This window comes from Brachyhypopomus gauderio, chromosome 3, assembly GCF_052324685.1.
Source record: "Brachyhypopomus gauderio isolate BG-103 chromosome 3, BGAUD_0.2, whole genome shotgun sequence".
Lineage (NCBI taxonomy): Eukaryota > Metazoa > Chordata > Actinopteri > Gymnotiformes > Hypopomidae > Brachyhypopomus > Brachyhypopomus gauderio.
In genome coordinates, this window is record NC_135213.1 from 16006060 (window position 1) to 16022772 (window position 16713).

The 16713-nt window shown below is 41.7% G+C and overlaps 2 protein-coding genes across 5 annotated transcripts in view; one reads left to right on the forward strand and one right to left on the reverse strand.

Moving 5' to 3' along the window:
* On the reverse strand, nt 1-15500 carry oat (ornithine aminotransferase). Of its 2 annotated transcripts, none has more exons than XM_076999837.1 (10): nt 15296-15500; nt 7471-7694; nt 5071-5295; nt 4867-4962; nt 4488-4615; nt 4104-4226; nt 3743-3871; nt 2294-2407; nt 1908-2052; nt 1-1598 (listed from the first exon to the last, which is right to left on the reverse strand). In XM_076999837.1, exons 2-10 carry the CDS (start codon nt 7676-7678, stop codon nt 1438-1440), a joined length of 1329 nt encoding a protein of 442 aa, XP_076855952.1. In that variant the 5' UTR covers nt 7679-7694; nt 15296-15500; the 3' UTR covers nt 1-1437. The 2 variants fall into 2 exon arrangements, with proteins under 2 accessions (XP_076855952.1, XP_076855953.1); XM_076999838.1 differs by lacking the exon at nt 15296-15500 and adding an exon at nt 14999-15171.
* lhpp (phospholysine phosphohistidine inorganic pyrophosphate phosphatase) overlaps nt 15411-16713 on the forward strand; it is a 21712-nt gene continuing 20409 nt past the window's right edge. The window contains exons 1-2 of one of the 3 annotated variants that reach the window (XM_076999842.1): nt 15411-15483; nt 16066-16103. Coding sequence is in view for 2 of the 3 variants with exons in the window: in XM_076999840.1 (XP_076855955.1) it covers nt 16384-16514 (131 nt within the window). In the remaining variant the exon portion in view is untranslated. Of the gene's footprint in view, nt 15484-16065; nt 16104-16333; nt 16515-16713 lie in introns of those variants that run through there. The other 2 variants (XM_076999840.1, XM_076999841.1) reach the window with 2 other exon arrangements.

Below are 16713 nucleotides of genomic sequence, written 5' to 3' on the forward strand. Positions count from 1 at the left end.
AACCACTTCACTGATTCACCATTTATTTTAAGAATAATGAAACAAGTTCAACCAAGATATCATCCTTGAAGCTATATGTACGCTGTTCATTGAACATTCAATCATAAAAAAATTAAATTAAGTCTGTACAGATAAATAAGCTTAGCCTCATAAGCCAAGATACAGGTGTCCCATTCCACCCACACACACACCCCACATCCACACCCCTCCCTTCTGGAGAACACAATACATTTCTTAGTGTATGAATTACAAGTGTAGCCTCCAACACACCAAAATGAGTTTATAACCCAGCAAAAGAAACGTATCTCTAGTTTAGTGAGGTTGACCGATTCTGTTCTGTATTCAGACTCTGGGATCTTTGAACAAAAGAATTATGGGTTTTGTTTGTTTTATGGCTGTAACATGGTAGTCATGGTCGTCAAAAGGTTTGGTCCTCCAACAGAATCCTGGGACAAATACAATTCCTTCCAATAGGGCGGAGCCCAATTCCATTTCACACTGCAGCAGAGCATACCACCACAATGTTTCACACACATGGAACAGCTAGTTAAAGAAGCTGCTCCATCTTGCACATTCATAAGCAATTCTGACTTCCAATGTCAGTAGTAAAGCCATCTTTTGTAACATTTTTATATTCAGTCATGGTCAACTGAAATTCCTTTTTTTTTAGATGACCATTTTGATATCTCATTGTCTCATTGCATTAGCAATACCCAACTATGTTGTAAACCGATTCAAAGGTTTTCCCTCTGTATGTGTGCATTAAGATGTATGAAAAAGCACAACAATTTTTGTACATGCAGACCGGCGAAGTCTACAAGATGTTTTTCCTCAAATAACTTTCAGTTTGATGTTTTGGTAAGAAATATACAGCATTCATAAATCAAATATAAAAGCCCAGCCGAGAGGCGCAGAGTCCTAGTCCTGGATACCTCACACACACTGGACGACTTCCCCTAGGGAGTCAGCACACTGTTGCACGCCAGCACACCAGGGTCAGCTCGCAAAGCCAATCCCCCAAGCAGATGAACCCGTGCTAGAGCTGGGACCACCAGTGATGCAGTGAATCCAGGCCTGGGACTGAGAGACACCCAGAGACTAGCAGCAACTACGAGGATCACAGTCCAGGGTCCTCTTCCCAGAAGAACATAACCCCTCACATTTCTTGTATCATAACAAACGTCATAAAACTTTAAAAAGCTGTGTGGAGAAACACTAAAGGTCAATGATAAAGGACGTGATTCCACGAGGAAAAAAAAAAAAAAGGATGCGATTCCACTTCAAACCAAACTAAACTTACTCAGCAATGCAAAGCCCTTCAAATATATTTCTCTATTACATTTTAAGATGTGCACTTGTACGGTTTGACATAGTATTGCATATCTGCAGTTAGGGATTTTGAGACAGAGGTTCAAGTTTATTTCAGGATTCTACGGTTTAGAATGACAGGATGGTTCTCTGGATGATGTCGGCGCACTCTCGGACCTGGTCTTCTTTGATGATGAGGGGTGGAGCCAGTCTAATGATATCACCATGAGTCGGCTTAGCAAGGAGCCCATTGTCACGGAGACGCAGGCACACTCTCCAGGCGTCATAGTCTAAAAGGCCGAGCAGGGAGTGAAAGTCAAAGCAGTGTAGTGAATGTTATGCAGACTACATACAGTAGTAAATGCACACTATTCAGTGTACCCAGGACACAAGAAATCAATAGAAGTCGCCGGTTTTTGTACGGACGTGGTGAACATAGGCTGCAGAATCTCGATTTAGTCTGCATTTAGATAGATAGAAACTATTTGAGGTGGGGTACATAAGTCACAGCTTACGCTCTGGAGCAGAGGCACCTGCTGGTAGACCTAGAACTAGCCCTGGAGTAGCTACTCAGCTGCTGTCCTGTGCATTAAACATACCTTTGGTTTCCTTGATGACTATGGCATTGAGGAGGCCCTTCCCCCGCACCGTTGTCACAATCTCTTTGGGCAGCTTGCTAAGCTCCGCCCTCAGAAGGCGACCCATTTTCTCAGCATTTTGTGCCAGCTTCTCCTCTTCCAAGACCTGATCAGATGAGATCAAACACAAGCGTGCACCATTACCAACCAAGCTGACGGACAAAGAGAGAAGACGAGACAAGGAACTATTCACAACTTGGAGCAAAGTGATCATTAGATGGTCACTGGGGTAAGGAAAAGTACACTACACTAACCCCAACCCTGTGATTTCAGTCAAGCGATGGTGCAAGATCCCACACTGCTCTACACAAACTCAAGACTGGTTAAACGGGCGGGTGGATGCAGACCTGTAGGCCAGCGATGGCGACTCTGCAGGCGAGGGGGTTTCCTCCGTAGGTGGAGCCGTGCTCACCTGGTTTGATGGTCAGCATCACCTCATCATCACACAGCACTGCAGACACCTGGAACACGCACAGACCCCGATTACACCACTGACTCACAACTACTGCAAACTCGACACAGGGCGTTTCCCCAACCCGTAATGCAGGAGCACAGCTCCACACACCCACACCCTTACACACCCACCCCCGCCACTTCTGGGTTGATGACTTTATTTAGCTGCTTAGGGAAGGCATGTGTGTCGAGAACTTGAAACGAGCAGTGTGTTACTCAGGATTGGGCAACTCCCTCTGGTTTCCACTCCTCATTAGTTTGAAATGTAGATCTTTTCCATTTCCCCGATACGCCATATTACCGTCTCTGTGTTAGTCACATGGACAGTCACAAGACCTGTAATCACAACTGCTGCATTCCATTCTCCGCCCTGGTGAGGTAGCGCTCATCTTCACTCATCAAGTGTAGCAACTGTGTCTTCCACTTTATTTTCATTTGTCATTGATTTTACGCCCCAATCATTAAGTATTAAAATATGGGAGTGAACACCAAGCAAGGAACAAGTACAACATTCTCAGAATTCCTAGCAGCATTCCTGAATTCCTAAACAATTTAGTTTCTGATGGTGAAAGACACTTAGAAGTAGTACATGATGGTATTTCCTCAGCACAACGGTACAATCTTGGCTCTGCAATTGTTAAACATATTAAGTATGCCGTAATGTAGCTAATAAACTACATCAATACCACTGCAGCCAGAATTGGAAAAAGAGAACCAACTCAACAATGCTTCGTAAATTCCAGGATGTCATTGGTAGAGATGTTCAAAAGACACAGTGAAAGACTTCTTAAAAAACATATGCAGTGGCCCACACCCTTTGACAGGTTTCTGGATTACCGCCACAATGCTCTGTCCTTGACTAAAGAATGGCAGCGCCAACAGTCTCAGCTGTTGTGATGTGGGCGTCTGGCCTCCCTCAGGCCACGATTGGAGGAGCCTGTCTGGAGTAATTGTGCCAAGCGAGAAAAAGACTCTTCGCTTCCTGCTCGTTGAGGCAAGTGCAGAGAGGATTGCAGTGTGTACTGTATTTAAAAACTGTCTATTATTCTGGGAGGTAATACACTGTTGATAGAAGGTAGAAAGGCTTGTATTAGCCTGTCTATGGCCCTCTCTGATGTCATTTCACATTAACCAATGTATTTATTATTGTTTATTCATTTATTTTTACCAATATAGCTCTTTATCCAACACCACCGTATGTGAGCACTCCAAGCTGCTGTTCCTGGAAATGTGTGTGGGGGGGGGGGGGGGGGGGGGGGGTCCATCAAGACCTTTCCAAGAACTAGCATGTGTGTGTGTGTATATATATATTTGTGTGTTGTGTGCTTGGGACAGCCACTCACGGGGTAAACGCCTCCGGAGAGAGCTTTGCCTAGCACCACCAGGTCTGGTCGCACAGCCTCATGGTCCACTGCCAGCCTGCGACCCGTTCGTGCCAAACCTGTTTGGACCTCATCCGCAATGAACAGGACCTACGATACACACCCACAGTAAGTGATACAATATCAACTGAAATTCAGTACGACTGCATCCAGAATTCACCCCTCTCCCATGTTTTGCTGTTGATTACTGGGGTGTCATGATGCACGTCAGTAGTAAAACAGTGTGTGTGTGTGTGTGTGTGTGTGTGTGTGTGTGTGTGTGCGCGCGACCATGTGCATGTGTGTAGCTGGAGCCAGACGGCAATGGGTAGGTGGTACTCACATTGTATTCTGTGCAGAGCTCACGCACTTTGGTCAAGTAGCCTGGGTCTGGGACTACTACTCCAGCCTCACCCTGGATGGGCTCCACCATGAATGCAGCTACTCTGGGGTCCTGAAGGGCTTTCTACACACAAACACACACATATACACACACACGATTAGCGGACAAGGACCCCATAGCACAGAGTTTAAAACGAATGTGGCTATTCAGTGGATAAGCTTCCTGGATATAAATGTTTGGGTATCTGAGCGAATCATAGCTGTGCTGTTAGCAAGCCAGAGTCACTGCTGTACATTTACATTTAGCCTGCTGTGGACAAGTTGGATTCAGAAAGAAGGAAACAGTGAGGAAGAGGAGGAGCCTCCAGCATAGCAGGACCAGTACCTCCAGTGCAGGAATGTCATTGTAAGGTACGAGCTCAAAGCCAGGCATGAATGGGCCAAAGCCATCATAACTGCTGGGGTCAGTGGAGCTCGAGATGGCTGCCAGAGTACGGCCCCAAAAATTACCCTCTGTGGAAGGAGAGACACAAATGAATATTTCAGAACATCATTCCAAACAGCAACATTCCAGAGGTCCTCAGCCAATGGGGCTCGACGCGTTGAGTTCAAGGCAAATACTGTAGCGCCAAATCCTGCAGCTGTTTATAGCTGAAAGGTTCTTGCGTTTCATAAGGTGGACATTAATAGAAACACAAACATGGAGCCAGAGAGAGTTAAAGACTTATAGATAATCTCCTCCGAAGTTCAAAAACCGGACTTACCTGCAAAGACGATCTTGGCTTCATATTTGGGAACGCCCTTCACACTGTAGGCCCACTTGCGTGCCAGCTTACAGGCCGTCTCCCCACCCTCCACACCTTAACCATGCAACACGACAGAAAAATAGTTAAAGCACCACCGCTGTAACACTACAGGGACGACTGCATGCCAAAAGCGACTGTAAAAAAACAAGAATACTGAATAACCTGTGTTCATAGGCAGGACTTTATCATATCCAAACAAGGTGGTGATGTACTCCTCATAGGCACCCAGGACATCGTTATAGAAGGCCCTGGAGGTCAGCGTGAGACGAGAGGCCTGGGCGTTCAGGGCAGTAATGATTTTCGGGTGGCAGTGGCCCTGGTTAACTGCACTGTAAGCACTGAGGAAGTCATAGTAACGACGGCCTTCCACATCCCACAGGTAAATTCCTATATTGGACATGAAGCAAAAACACACCAATTTCTTGTCGGTGCACTCACAAAATCTGTCACACAGATAGAAATAATGGGTCCATGATTAAGCAAGATCCTAATCTCATTCGGCTCCCAGAGAAAACTCTGCAACACATTCGCATTGAACAGTTCACTGTACTGTTCATTTAGGCATTTTTTGCAATGCATTTTTGCCAATCCACTTGCAACAAAAGCAAAAATAACGCATGCACACAGCAGATGGGAGTCATTCACTACTTCTGTTGTGCAACACACTTTAAGAACTGCTTAGATACAACCATAATGCAACAGTGCAAGTAAACAAAGCAACGCACAAGCTTGGAATTCTGAGAAGGACTTAACGCACAGCTTCTCCTCCCTGTCCACTACAGCTACACACATTACAGCCCTCTGATACAGAATCAAGAGTCACCCCATACAGTCCTCACTTCCTTCATGTTTATTTTATTCTCGGTGTTCAAGGTCCCCATACTCTTGAAATTATTTTCCAGGATGTTTTCCATGATTTACTTTTACAGTTGAATGCAGATGTTTATGCAACCTGGTCAAAATTGTTACCGTGAATAGAATTGCAAAATGCATACAATTGAAAGATGACACATGTGTTCATATTTTATGCAAAATGACCTTTAAATTTCCTCTTATTAAAGTTTCAACAAAACAGGAAAAATGTCATGAAGCAGACGTCTGGTAAACCTGCATAGTGCACATGTAGCAATGCTCTCTGGGTAAGCATCACAGCTTATAAATGCTATAATATGCCAAGTTATAAATCTGTAGCAAACCAAGGACAAACCATGCTGCCATGCTTTTGAGTGGTGAGATTCTTAGACTGGGTCCATCATGCGTTACTTTTTTTGCACACACCCCTGTGTCTATCCACACACCCCTGATGTTTAGGTTAGGGGATATAGCAAAACCTTCAGCATGCACCTAAAGCTGGGCGTACACTGTACGATGTTTTAAATCGTGTACTCAGCTCCAGCTCAAACTGTACGACTAAATCGCAGGGTTTAAAAGTTCACAGCTCACGATTCATATACTCACACTATACGACCCGACGCTCTCTGCGATCTCACGAGGAGCGATTTGAATTTCAAACATGTTTGATATTCTTGCGACGCTGCGATTTCTGATCGGGAGTTGGTCGTGAGCTGTGAATCACTCCTCGTTTACCCGTGTAAACTATACGATGCACGACACGCAATTGAGCCGAAACTCGGCCCGATCGCAAAAATAGTCGCCAGAGTGAAAAATCGGCTGAAAATGGGCCAAAAATCGCACAGTGTACGCCCAGCTTTATTCATATCATGAACTGAGGAAACTGCTATATGAAAACACCATCTTCTCAGAACCTCTTGCTGTGTGTACCAATTACTTTCCTTTTGCAGAGCGCTAGAAAACTGATTGTCTGCTGAAACCGTGTCTGCTGATTGTTAGGATAAGCAAATATGCACACAAATATTTGTTCATTTTGTCACAAGTCATATTGTTATCGTAGTGTTGGTGTTATCACATATCACACGCTTGCTTCATTTCACGCAGGCTTTGTTTGAGGAGTCCTAGTTTGACAAGTTATTGTAAAGCTTTGAAACATGCATTGAATAGCTTACCCCAACCATGACTGAACAAGCCATAGCCATAACAAGCAAACTAAGATCTGAGACCTTGGTAAAAGATCAGAGAGCTCAAATGTCTGGACCTCAATAAAATATCTATTTTTGCATCTCATTTTCCAGTGGCTAAATTACTATTCTAGATAGTTAAGTATTAAGTAATACTAAAAGTAGATATAGTATTTTCTTGGCAGACACACTGTCAGCAAACTGGCCAATCAACCTGCACAACATTGAACGCAGGTGTGGTAGAACAGGCACAGCTTGGGGCGGCAGTGAAGTCCCAGCTATAAATAGCAACACTGACCCATCGGTTTGGTTTTTGACTACGGTTATGATTTCCTGGAAGTCAAGTGTGACCATAAAAAGAAACAACAAACTTTAACAACCTAATTTAACTTCGATGCTAAGCTTGCTGCATAAAAACAACAATACATTAATATTCAAAACAATGCACATCCAACATGCAAATGAGAAAATAAAAGCAGCCATTCCAGAGGAGCAGAGTGGGGCTGGGGCCTATAGGCTTGCTCACCTTCTCCTCTCTCCAGGGCCACAGGCAGGGGATGGTAGTTGTGAGCTCCAAAACGTTCCTCTCGAGAGTACACCTCTTCAGAACTCAGCTGCCTCTCTTCAGGCTTGGCTCGGGGAGCTATTGAAGAGACTGCACGTGTCCCAGAATGCACTGCGCGGCTCAGGGCAGGACCGGCCCAGCCCACACCACGTGTCAGATAGGTCAACATGGCTTCTTTATGATCCCTGCAGAAAGAGAGGAGAGCTCAATCTCAGTGGCTCAGAGTGAGGTCATTAACAATTTCCTTCCACTTCAGATTTGTTTTTTGTGGTCATATATTTGATGTTTGATTTGGGATATTTCAAACCAATGGTAACAAATTCTTAATTACTAAAACCACACTGACTTATTGTCCTCAATGCTAGCTGGAATGCTAAGAGGGTTGGCCATCAGTACGGCCACAAGCGTCTAAACCACCAGCTTGCAAACAATGCCAGTCAACAGTTAACTAATAAGCAAGCTAACCATGTTAGCCATCGGGATGCTAAGCATGTTAGCCATCGGGATGCTAAGCATGTTAGCCATCGGGATGCTAAGCATGTTAGCCGCCGTAGGATGAATGGTGAAAGAAGACGAGGAACACCACCACAGCCCAAATCTCTTGTTGATTGGAGACTTAGTCTTCAGAGATGTATGGAGCAACAGTATAAAATTTTGAAACAAGATTTTAAACCATCTGCTCGACATTCTGGAATTTTCCCAGTCTGAAATGTTCATCTCTGGACCAAAACAAACTGCACATCTTGGAAGTGGTCATTTTATCAGCCTGCTGGCTCTCAACAGCAGGCTCGCTACAGCCTGTGCACATCGGAAGGTAAACTTCATTGACAATTTCAACATATTTTGGAGGCATGCTTGTGGATAATCATCCCTGCATAGTTTTAAGAGCAGTCTCAAAACATTCCTGTTTAGATCCGCTTTTAGTTAAGAAACTCTTCTTATTTACTTTACTTTTTTACTTTTTATGTTATTTTAATGTTTTTATCTTTAATTTCTTTTAATTTTTTTTTTTTGTCTTTTTGTCTTCTCCTTTTAATGTTTCTTTTTATTTATACTGTAAAGCACTTTGAGTTACATGTATGTATGAAAGGTGCTATACAAATAAAGATTATTATTATTATTATTACTGTATGGAATCACTCACATACGGAACTTGCACCCAACCACAGGCAGTAATGTCAGTCACAGGAGTTCAGCGTCTCCTGTCAGAGAATCTGTTCACAGTCATATGTAAACTCCAGGAGATTGATGAGGTTCTGCAACACTACAGTCTGCATTCATTGAAACTCATTGAAATCAGGTCTGGCACTCTGGAATCCATGCTCCTAGTCAGTATTACATCACAGTTCTTTTAAATAGCCTGTGGCATGGCTCTCAGAATCAAAATAAAAATGTAATCGGAAGAAAACGTAGTAGTACAAGATATTGTAACAAACAAAATTTGATCCCAGTGAAATGCACAAGAAATGTAAGCTATGTTGATCTTACTAAATGTCCACTCGCTTACAAAGTCTTTTATAATAGTTAAATTAATTGAAGATTATTGTCTGGACTTTCATTTTCTAACAGACTTTGCTTGATAGCAATGGAGCAATATTGCTAAATGAAGCTTCCAATTTTAACTAAACTGAACAGTACTTATCCAGTTCTATTGATTGTTATCCATCTTCCTCCCAGACTACATACAGACTTGCTTGAAGATTTTGCAGAAATGCTTTCTATGATTTTAATTGATTTTGATTATGTTTTAATTACTGTGGATTTTAATATTCATATTGATATGTCCACAAATCCAATCACTTCAGAATTCATGAGGCGCACAATACCCAAGCGTTCTCAGTGCTGGCAGTGCCGTGGCCTTCACAGACATGATACAGTCCCTCATTCCCCTCCCCAATAGATTACCAATATAAGGCAGAACATAGCAACAATCAGTAACAGACTATCAACCCTGATATTACATGCTTTCTTAATCAGGTTCTGAGCTCATTATCTATTGATTGTTTTCTCTGCAACTGGGAGAATTCCCTAATATTCTTAAAACTGCAGTGGTTAAACCACTATTAAAGAACAGAAATTTCTCAATAATCATCTACTTATATCTAAACTTCCTTTTCTTGGCAAAACCTCTGAAAATCTGCATCAACCCAGCTGAATGATTGTTAAAATAAATTACAGTTTTCAGTCTAGTTTCAGTGCTCTCCCCAGCACTGAAAACAACACTAGTTAAGGTTGTAAATGACCCAAGATTGAATAAAGATGAAGGCAAACTCAGTCCTTTTTCTGCTAGATTTAAGCACTGCTTTTGATACTGTTGATCATAAGATACTTATTGATTGACTACAGAGCTGGATAGTCCTTAGACTTGGACTGGTTTAGATCGTATCTAACTGGGCATAATTACTATATTGCATTAAGTATGTCTTCCTCCACACATCAAAAAATTTCTTGTGGCGTCCCCCAAGGATCAATTCTTGGGCCTTTACTGTTCTATATACGTTTCCGTTACCACACATCAAACAAACATGGTATTAGTTATCATCAATATGCAGACGACACTCAACTTTACATTTCTCTAGAACCTAAACCCCTAAAATCAAATTAGCTCACTTTTTGAGTGCATAGGTGATATACAGACATGGATGTCTGACATTTTCTGCAATTAAATAAAGAAAAGACAGATTCACAAAGGAATGATGTTCAGACTTATTTAAATCAAATTAATCTGAAGGCCAAACAATGTGTGTTAGGAACTTGGGTGTCACTTGATAATGAGCTCAGCTTTATGTCACATCACGACTACATGAAAGTTTTTTTTTCCAACTTCAAAACATCACTAAGGTCCGAGATATGCTCTCTCCTGCTGATAGTGAAAAACTTGTCCATGCATTTATCACATCAAGGCTAGATTATTGTAATGCTGTTTTATCTGCTCTTCCAAAGAGCTCTGGGTTCTGACCCACAGGAGAAAGAGGGTCATATTACACCTGCACTCCACTCACTGCACTGGTTACCTGTCAGCTTTAGAATAGATTTAAGGTTCTGGTGATGGTTTTTAAATGTCTTCATGGCCTTGCTCCTCTTTACCTCAGTGAAATGATGATTAGATATGTTCCAGTCAGGTCTCTCAGGTCTTCAAACAGTAATCTACTGGTGATTCCTAAAAGCCGATTAAAAGATTTCAGCCACTATGGCCCAAAGCTCTGGAACGCTCTTCCTGAGGAGCTCAGAGACATTTCATCCATGTACAGCTTCAAGAAGAGTTTCAATGCCTTCCTGTTTAGATCTGCATTTAGTTAAGAAACTAACAGTAAATTATTTGATAATTTTCATACTATTTTACTTAATTACATTCCATGTTGATTCTAATTATTTTAATAGCTTTGCAATCTTATAATTTATTACATTATTTTGTCCATTTTAATCATTTGTCATTTTAATACTTTATTGTATTGTTTGTTTCCTTTTGTATCTTTCATTTCTTTTAATGTTTTATCTTTGCTTCCTTTTAATGTTGTTTTATTTATTCTGTAAAGCACTCTGGAGTTGCATGTATGTATGAAAGGTGCTATACAAATAGGCCTAAAGGTTATTATTATTACCACCACCATCATTGCTTCCCCTATGCTCTAGCTTAAGAAAGGTTTTTTATTATTATTTTGATGACTTTGCTTTGCAGTAATCCAAGGCAATTCTGTTGAGTTAGTTGCAAGTTGTAGAATTTGTACAAGAGACAATCTGATGCCGGCATGATAACAGTGTGGGAGAATTCGGTGGTCTGCCTTACCAAACACAAAGCATATATGTTTTGACATTTATTACTCTTATAATAAAAACATAAGTCATTCATAATGGCTCAGGACATGTCCCAGGGAGCGCTTTCAGCTAATGTTGATTACAGTAAAGTCTATTTTTAGCAGTGTCAGTACTCAGCTATCCAAGGGAGAGCCAGTGCAAGTGCAGTCTCTAGTATTGCATACTGGCGATTCAATGTCTTGCATCTTCCAAACATAACATAAGGATATCTGGCCATGTTTAACTCATCATCGCAGTTAATGAAATCATAAAATGATGCAATGCAGTTTTGATTAATCAAAACTGCATTGATCAGGTTTACCCACATTGTTCAGTCAGATATAAATTGCATTTGTAACAGCTTCGATCAGAACAGTCTATTCTAACTGAGGTGTACACATGTAGACATATTCAATTGAACCAATTCGAGGGATTATTGATGGATTATGGGGCTGCATTTAAAGATAGCCAATGTTAGCTAGCAAGGAGTGAGTTATCAGTATTCATCAGCTGTGTTTATTTTCAAGTAGGAAACATTTACTTAATTAACCAATAGTAAGAGACTAAAGGTAGGTTACCGGAAACAGCTTTGCTTGAAGTGTTATTCCAGTACTCTTAAGTTATTTAAGGGGAGAGGGTACAAGGATGGAATAAGATACATGTGATATCTCACATTAGTGTGGTAGTGATGTGCAGCAACGCACTAGTCATGTTTAGTCTGTGCATTAACTTTCCTCTTAACTTTTATGCAAATCCACCCGATAAAGTGATCATTCCCTTAAAGTTGCATTACTAATCACATTACACTACAACAGTGCCCACTGTTCTCAACCCTTACTCTGTGTACTTAGTCAAGATTGCATGATTACATTAACGTGCGATTTAGGATTAACAATCTACCGTAGTCACATATCAGTTTAGCCAACAGCAGCTACCAAGCAGCGAGTGAGACCAGGGACATTTGGTGATAAGCATATATGGTACTCACCTTATTTGTTTGCAGACAAGTTATTTTTGAATAGTTACAGAGACAGCACTTAGGTTAGCTCAAGTCATTTCATGCAAGTATGTATCCTTACATGAAACACTATTGTAATAACATTAAATAAAGGTGTTCAAAGATGTACTGTGGTACGAGTTTGTTTGCAACTATATGACTTCTGGTCATATTTACCTTGACTTACATCGATTACAACTCTACCTAGCTGTAGGCAAGTGGGTATATGCCTCTTGGCTCTGTTCCCAAAAGCTTATAACTTCCTCACTTATAACAACTTCAGAGAGGATAGGGACGCTAAAATGCAGTCATGCCAAAACAAAGCATATTCCACACTAATTTAAATCTGAGTTACATGTTCATGCTCTGTGTATGCTCCATCTAGACAAGGTCACATGACCACACGGACGCCCCCATTCCTGCCCAGTCACCTAAACGCATGAAATCGAGACCAGCGCACAGCAGACAGAATGCCACACAGCACCACGTATCGCATTCAGCTGTCAGACACGCATCCTGCATAGCAGCAGGCCTTGTTCACATCCACCATAGGGCTTTTCATAATACCCAAACCTAGAAGGGGCCTCCCTTCTAGAGATAATCTCCAACCTGGTAGCATGCTCAACCAATGGAGGCTGAACAATGTGCCCAGACCACGCAGTTAACGATTTGCAATACGGAGAAATTTCATCAGGAGAGAGCACCAAGAACTGGTTAGAAATATGTGAAATAGCCAAGAGTTTAATAAAGAAACACACCTAGTGAAGACACATCTTTCTTGTTCATTATCTAGACAGAGTGTAGCATTTACATTTACGGCATTTAGCAGACGATCTTATCCAGAGCGACTTACAAAGTGCACAGTACCACAGCTTTTCAAAAAGTAAGCCTCGTCAAATGGTACCTTGTCAAATGATACACACCCCCCCCAGCTGTTCACACAGCTCCTCCAGAGCAGCAATGTTGGGCTCTGCACCTGAAGGGCCAAAGTCCAGCAGGTTGACGATGCCCATGTTCCAACACCGCTACTACAATTGGTCATTACACAGGCAGTCTGTTCAAGGGCTTTTAAGGGTTTAATATCACCTAAAATGTTCTGCCCTTTGGACCTCCAGCAGGTGCAGAGGTGAGCACATGATGGGTTTACTTTAATCGTACAGTAATTATTAGAAATTACTGTATTGTGAAAAACAGGTTTCATGTGGCCATCTGAATGATCTTTTTAAGCACAGCTGCTGTATTCAGATGTGATATTTGCCATCAAATTTAGAATGAACCGTTTGCATCGCAGCATTTCTAAACAAACTCAATTTATTTCAGTTGAATCCAAAGACCTTTCCATGTCATGTAATATTTTTTAAAATAAGGATTCGGAATTCTAATTGAGAATTTAATGCTATATAAAAGGCAAACTGATAATATTGAGGAAAAAACAAACCAAAAGACGATGTTGGTCAATTCAATCACCAAATTACATTCCCATTTTAACTGATTAAAGTTCAAACCCAAAAGATTTCTCCTGGGTTTCTATTGTTCATTGTTGAACAATCCAGGTACAGGACTGCATGATTCATTGTAACGCCTTAATTATCTTAATTTTCACTAGTGCCTCATTTGGGAGTAAATTACATAAACCCAACACGATAATAATCATCTTCAGAAGTAGCTATAAAAAGGGGGGGGGGGGGGGGCGTTAACATACAGAAACTTGTATCAGCAATATTCTATAACCTTGTGGACTGTGATAGGCACTTTGCCCTCGTCAAGGACAGTGACCCCTGCAAGGGGGTGGGGGGTTAGAGTTGCGTTTGTTTTGCCTGTTAAAATTGGTCAGTGGAAGGCGATAGGCTGCCGTGGTACACCCTCTCACACACCCTCTCACACACACCCACTACTGACCCACGGCTAAATTAAGACCAGCGTGTGCGCGCAAACTCCTAATGCGCCTGCAGCGTTCAAGCGAGCGTAAAGCTCAGACGTTAAAACGTTTTAAGTAAATGTACAACATTTCACTCTCTCTGGCTGAATAAATGAATGACTCGGAACAGCTGGTGAGAGCAGGCTGCTCTTGTGTCACTTCACACACACTTAGGTTAAAGCAAAACAACCTGAAAAGAGGATTCGTCCGGTTTAATCCAAATCTTGATACGTTTCATCATGACGCGCAACACCAATATAATGCAACATTATTTTGACAAATACTAACTAAATAATTTAGCTAACTAGCCAACATTTGTATTTAGTTCACTTTGCGTGTTTGAGTACCAAGGCAGCTGGGTAGTTAAACTCGAGTTTAATGATCTGTCATTTTCCTGATATTCAGACAATGCACGCAATAAGGATAATCTGGCACTTTTACCTCACCTAGACACCTCACACTTAAGTTACACAGAGCCAGCTACACAGGTTAAGTAGTTAACTAAGTTATCTGGTATGAATGATGCAACCAGCTGTACGTTCAGGCACCTGCAGACGTGTAATACACAGCAGTCGCAGTCTGAACTCACTATAAATGACAAAATATTCCAAATATAGCTGGCTAAGACTGGTAACTAGCTACTAGTGTACAAGACTACGAAAGCCGTTGGTCTTGGTCTTGGTCCACACACCACATCACAGGAACCGAGTCTGTTCTGATCTTCACCTCATCAACGTAATGGAAAATTACCGAGTACCTCAGCTAGTCAGCTAGCTCACCTAGCGACCCGCCAGCACCACACGGCCGGTCGGGTTCAACACGGCTAACCGAGACGTCGATGGAGAACCAGAAAGAGTTTTTAAACCGGTTTAAATCACACACGACCCGCTTTTTTATCTTCCACCACAGGTGATGGAGCCCCAGACAGCCATGCGGGCGATGGCTAACGTTAGCTCAATGGTCCCGTCTGCCTAGGCGCGTTCACTTAATCTGGATGTAATGGTTTAACTTAAAGTCATATAAAACTATCACACCTCCTACATGCGCCGACGGTTGAGTGTGTGTGAGTACGTTACCGTTATTGTACTGTAAATGGTCGTTATGGTCTTCACCCGTGGTCGCGCGCCTCACGTTCTCCGTAGCCGGTGGGCGTGTTGGGATTTTTATATGTCATCACTCATGACGCGACACTCCGCTTGCATCATTTTATTAAACTATCTGCCTGACACACAACAATTAAACCCCCAAACCAGACAGAGATAATGTAAGTTCGTTATAATCCAGCGGTGTTTTGCAACGGTCGATTGTGGATTTACTACAGGACGTTCGCCGTCGAATTCAAACAGTCACTTGTTGTGTATGTTGTGTAGACAAAATTCAAATTGATAATGCAAATCGGATTACGCCGGCACGTTTAGTCACTCTGACTTAAATTAAGATGTATAAGAAATTACAAATATATATTTTAGTTTTGAGTACTTCGTTTTTGAGGAATCCTTGTGATCCTGGGAATTTTAGCTGGAAAAACTAGTATGACAGTAAAAACTGCTGATTCTAAATTATGCTAACCTACAGAGAGCAACCAGCACCCCAGCCAGTCATATCGGTTTCTGAAATGTAAAAATAGCACCGCACTAAACAACAGTATATAACTCATTCCAACTTGTTCCATGGAATACGTTTCATTCATACCATAAAAGGAATTAATTCACTTCGCTCGAAAGCCCAATATTTTATGCATGCCATTCTGTCACGCCCACAGGCGTGTTTGCTCCACCTTAATGCATAAGCTACGTATCTCACTGTGTATTGTGTGATAAACATTATATTTCTGTTTATGTTTTAGGGGCAAGAAATGCTTCAGTAATGCTTCACTAATACATTGTAAGTATCCCAACATCTATGGTGCTGAACGGACAGCGCCAGAACACAGATTGACACTTGAATTATAATTAGAATTTTTTAAGGGTTAGTTGTTTATTCGATTGTTCAAAACGTGTTTTAGCGAATATATACTAAACTATTGTTGTTCATTGTCGCTAGCCCAAAGCCAATGAAAATATGCTGAAACTGAAATTAGTTCTGTGACGCGTTACTGTTTCGAAGAAACTACGTTTCCCAGAAAGCTCAGCAAGCACAGGCGCAGACTACAATCGCTGTCACCATGGCCGACGATAAGTGGACGGATTGTGTGAGAAGTCTGAAAGGAGTGATTTTAGATATGTGTGGAGTCTTGTATGACAGCGGAGAAGGAGGGGGACTTCCGATTGAAGGCTCTGTTGAAGCTGTGAAAAGGTCCATTTATTCTAATCCGTCTATGTTATTTATCTCCGGACAGTTTAAATCACATGCACTGAGTGAGAAGGCGGTTTACTTTAATATGAATTTCGCAGTTCGCACTCGAATCGAATGACAGATTCTAATCGAATAGAATGTCAGCAAACAGTAGATTGCGTGATGAGGTGCACATTTAGTGTGTAATAACTACGTGCTT

Bases quoted from the DNA above. Each gene is read 5' to 3' on its own strand.
- oat (XM_076999837.1), bottom strand. From the start codon at position 7,678: ATGTTGACCTATCTGACACGTGGTGTGGGCTGGGCCGGTCCTGCCCTG. The intron at 4,227-4,487 runs GTACTGGTCCTG...GTTTGTGTGTAG, and splicing joins ATGACATTCCTGCACTGGAG to AAAGCCCTTCAGGACCCCAG. The intron at 2,408-3,742 runs GTGAGTGGCTGT...TGCGTGTTCCAG, and splicing joins TCTCCGGAGGCGTTTACCCC to GTGTCTGCAGTGCTGTGTGA.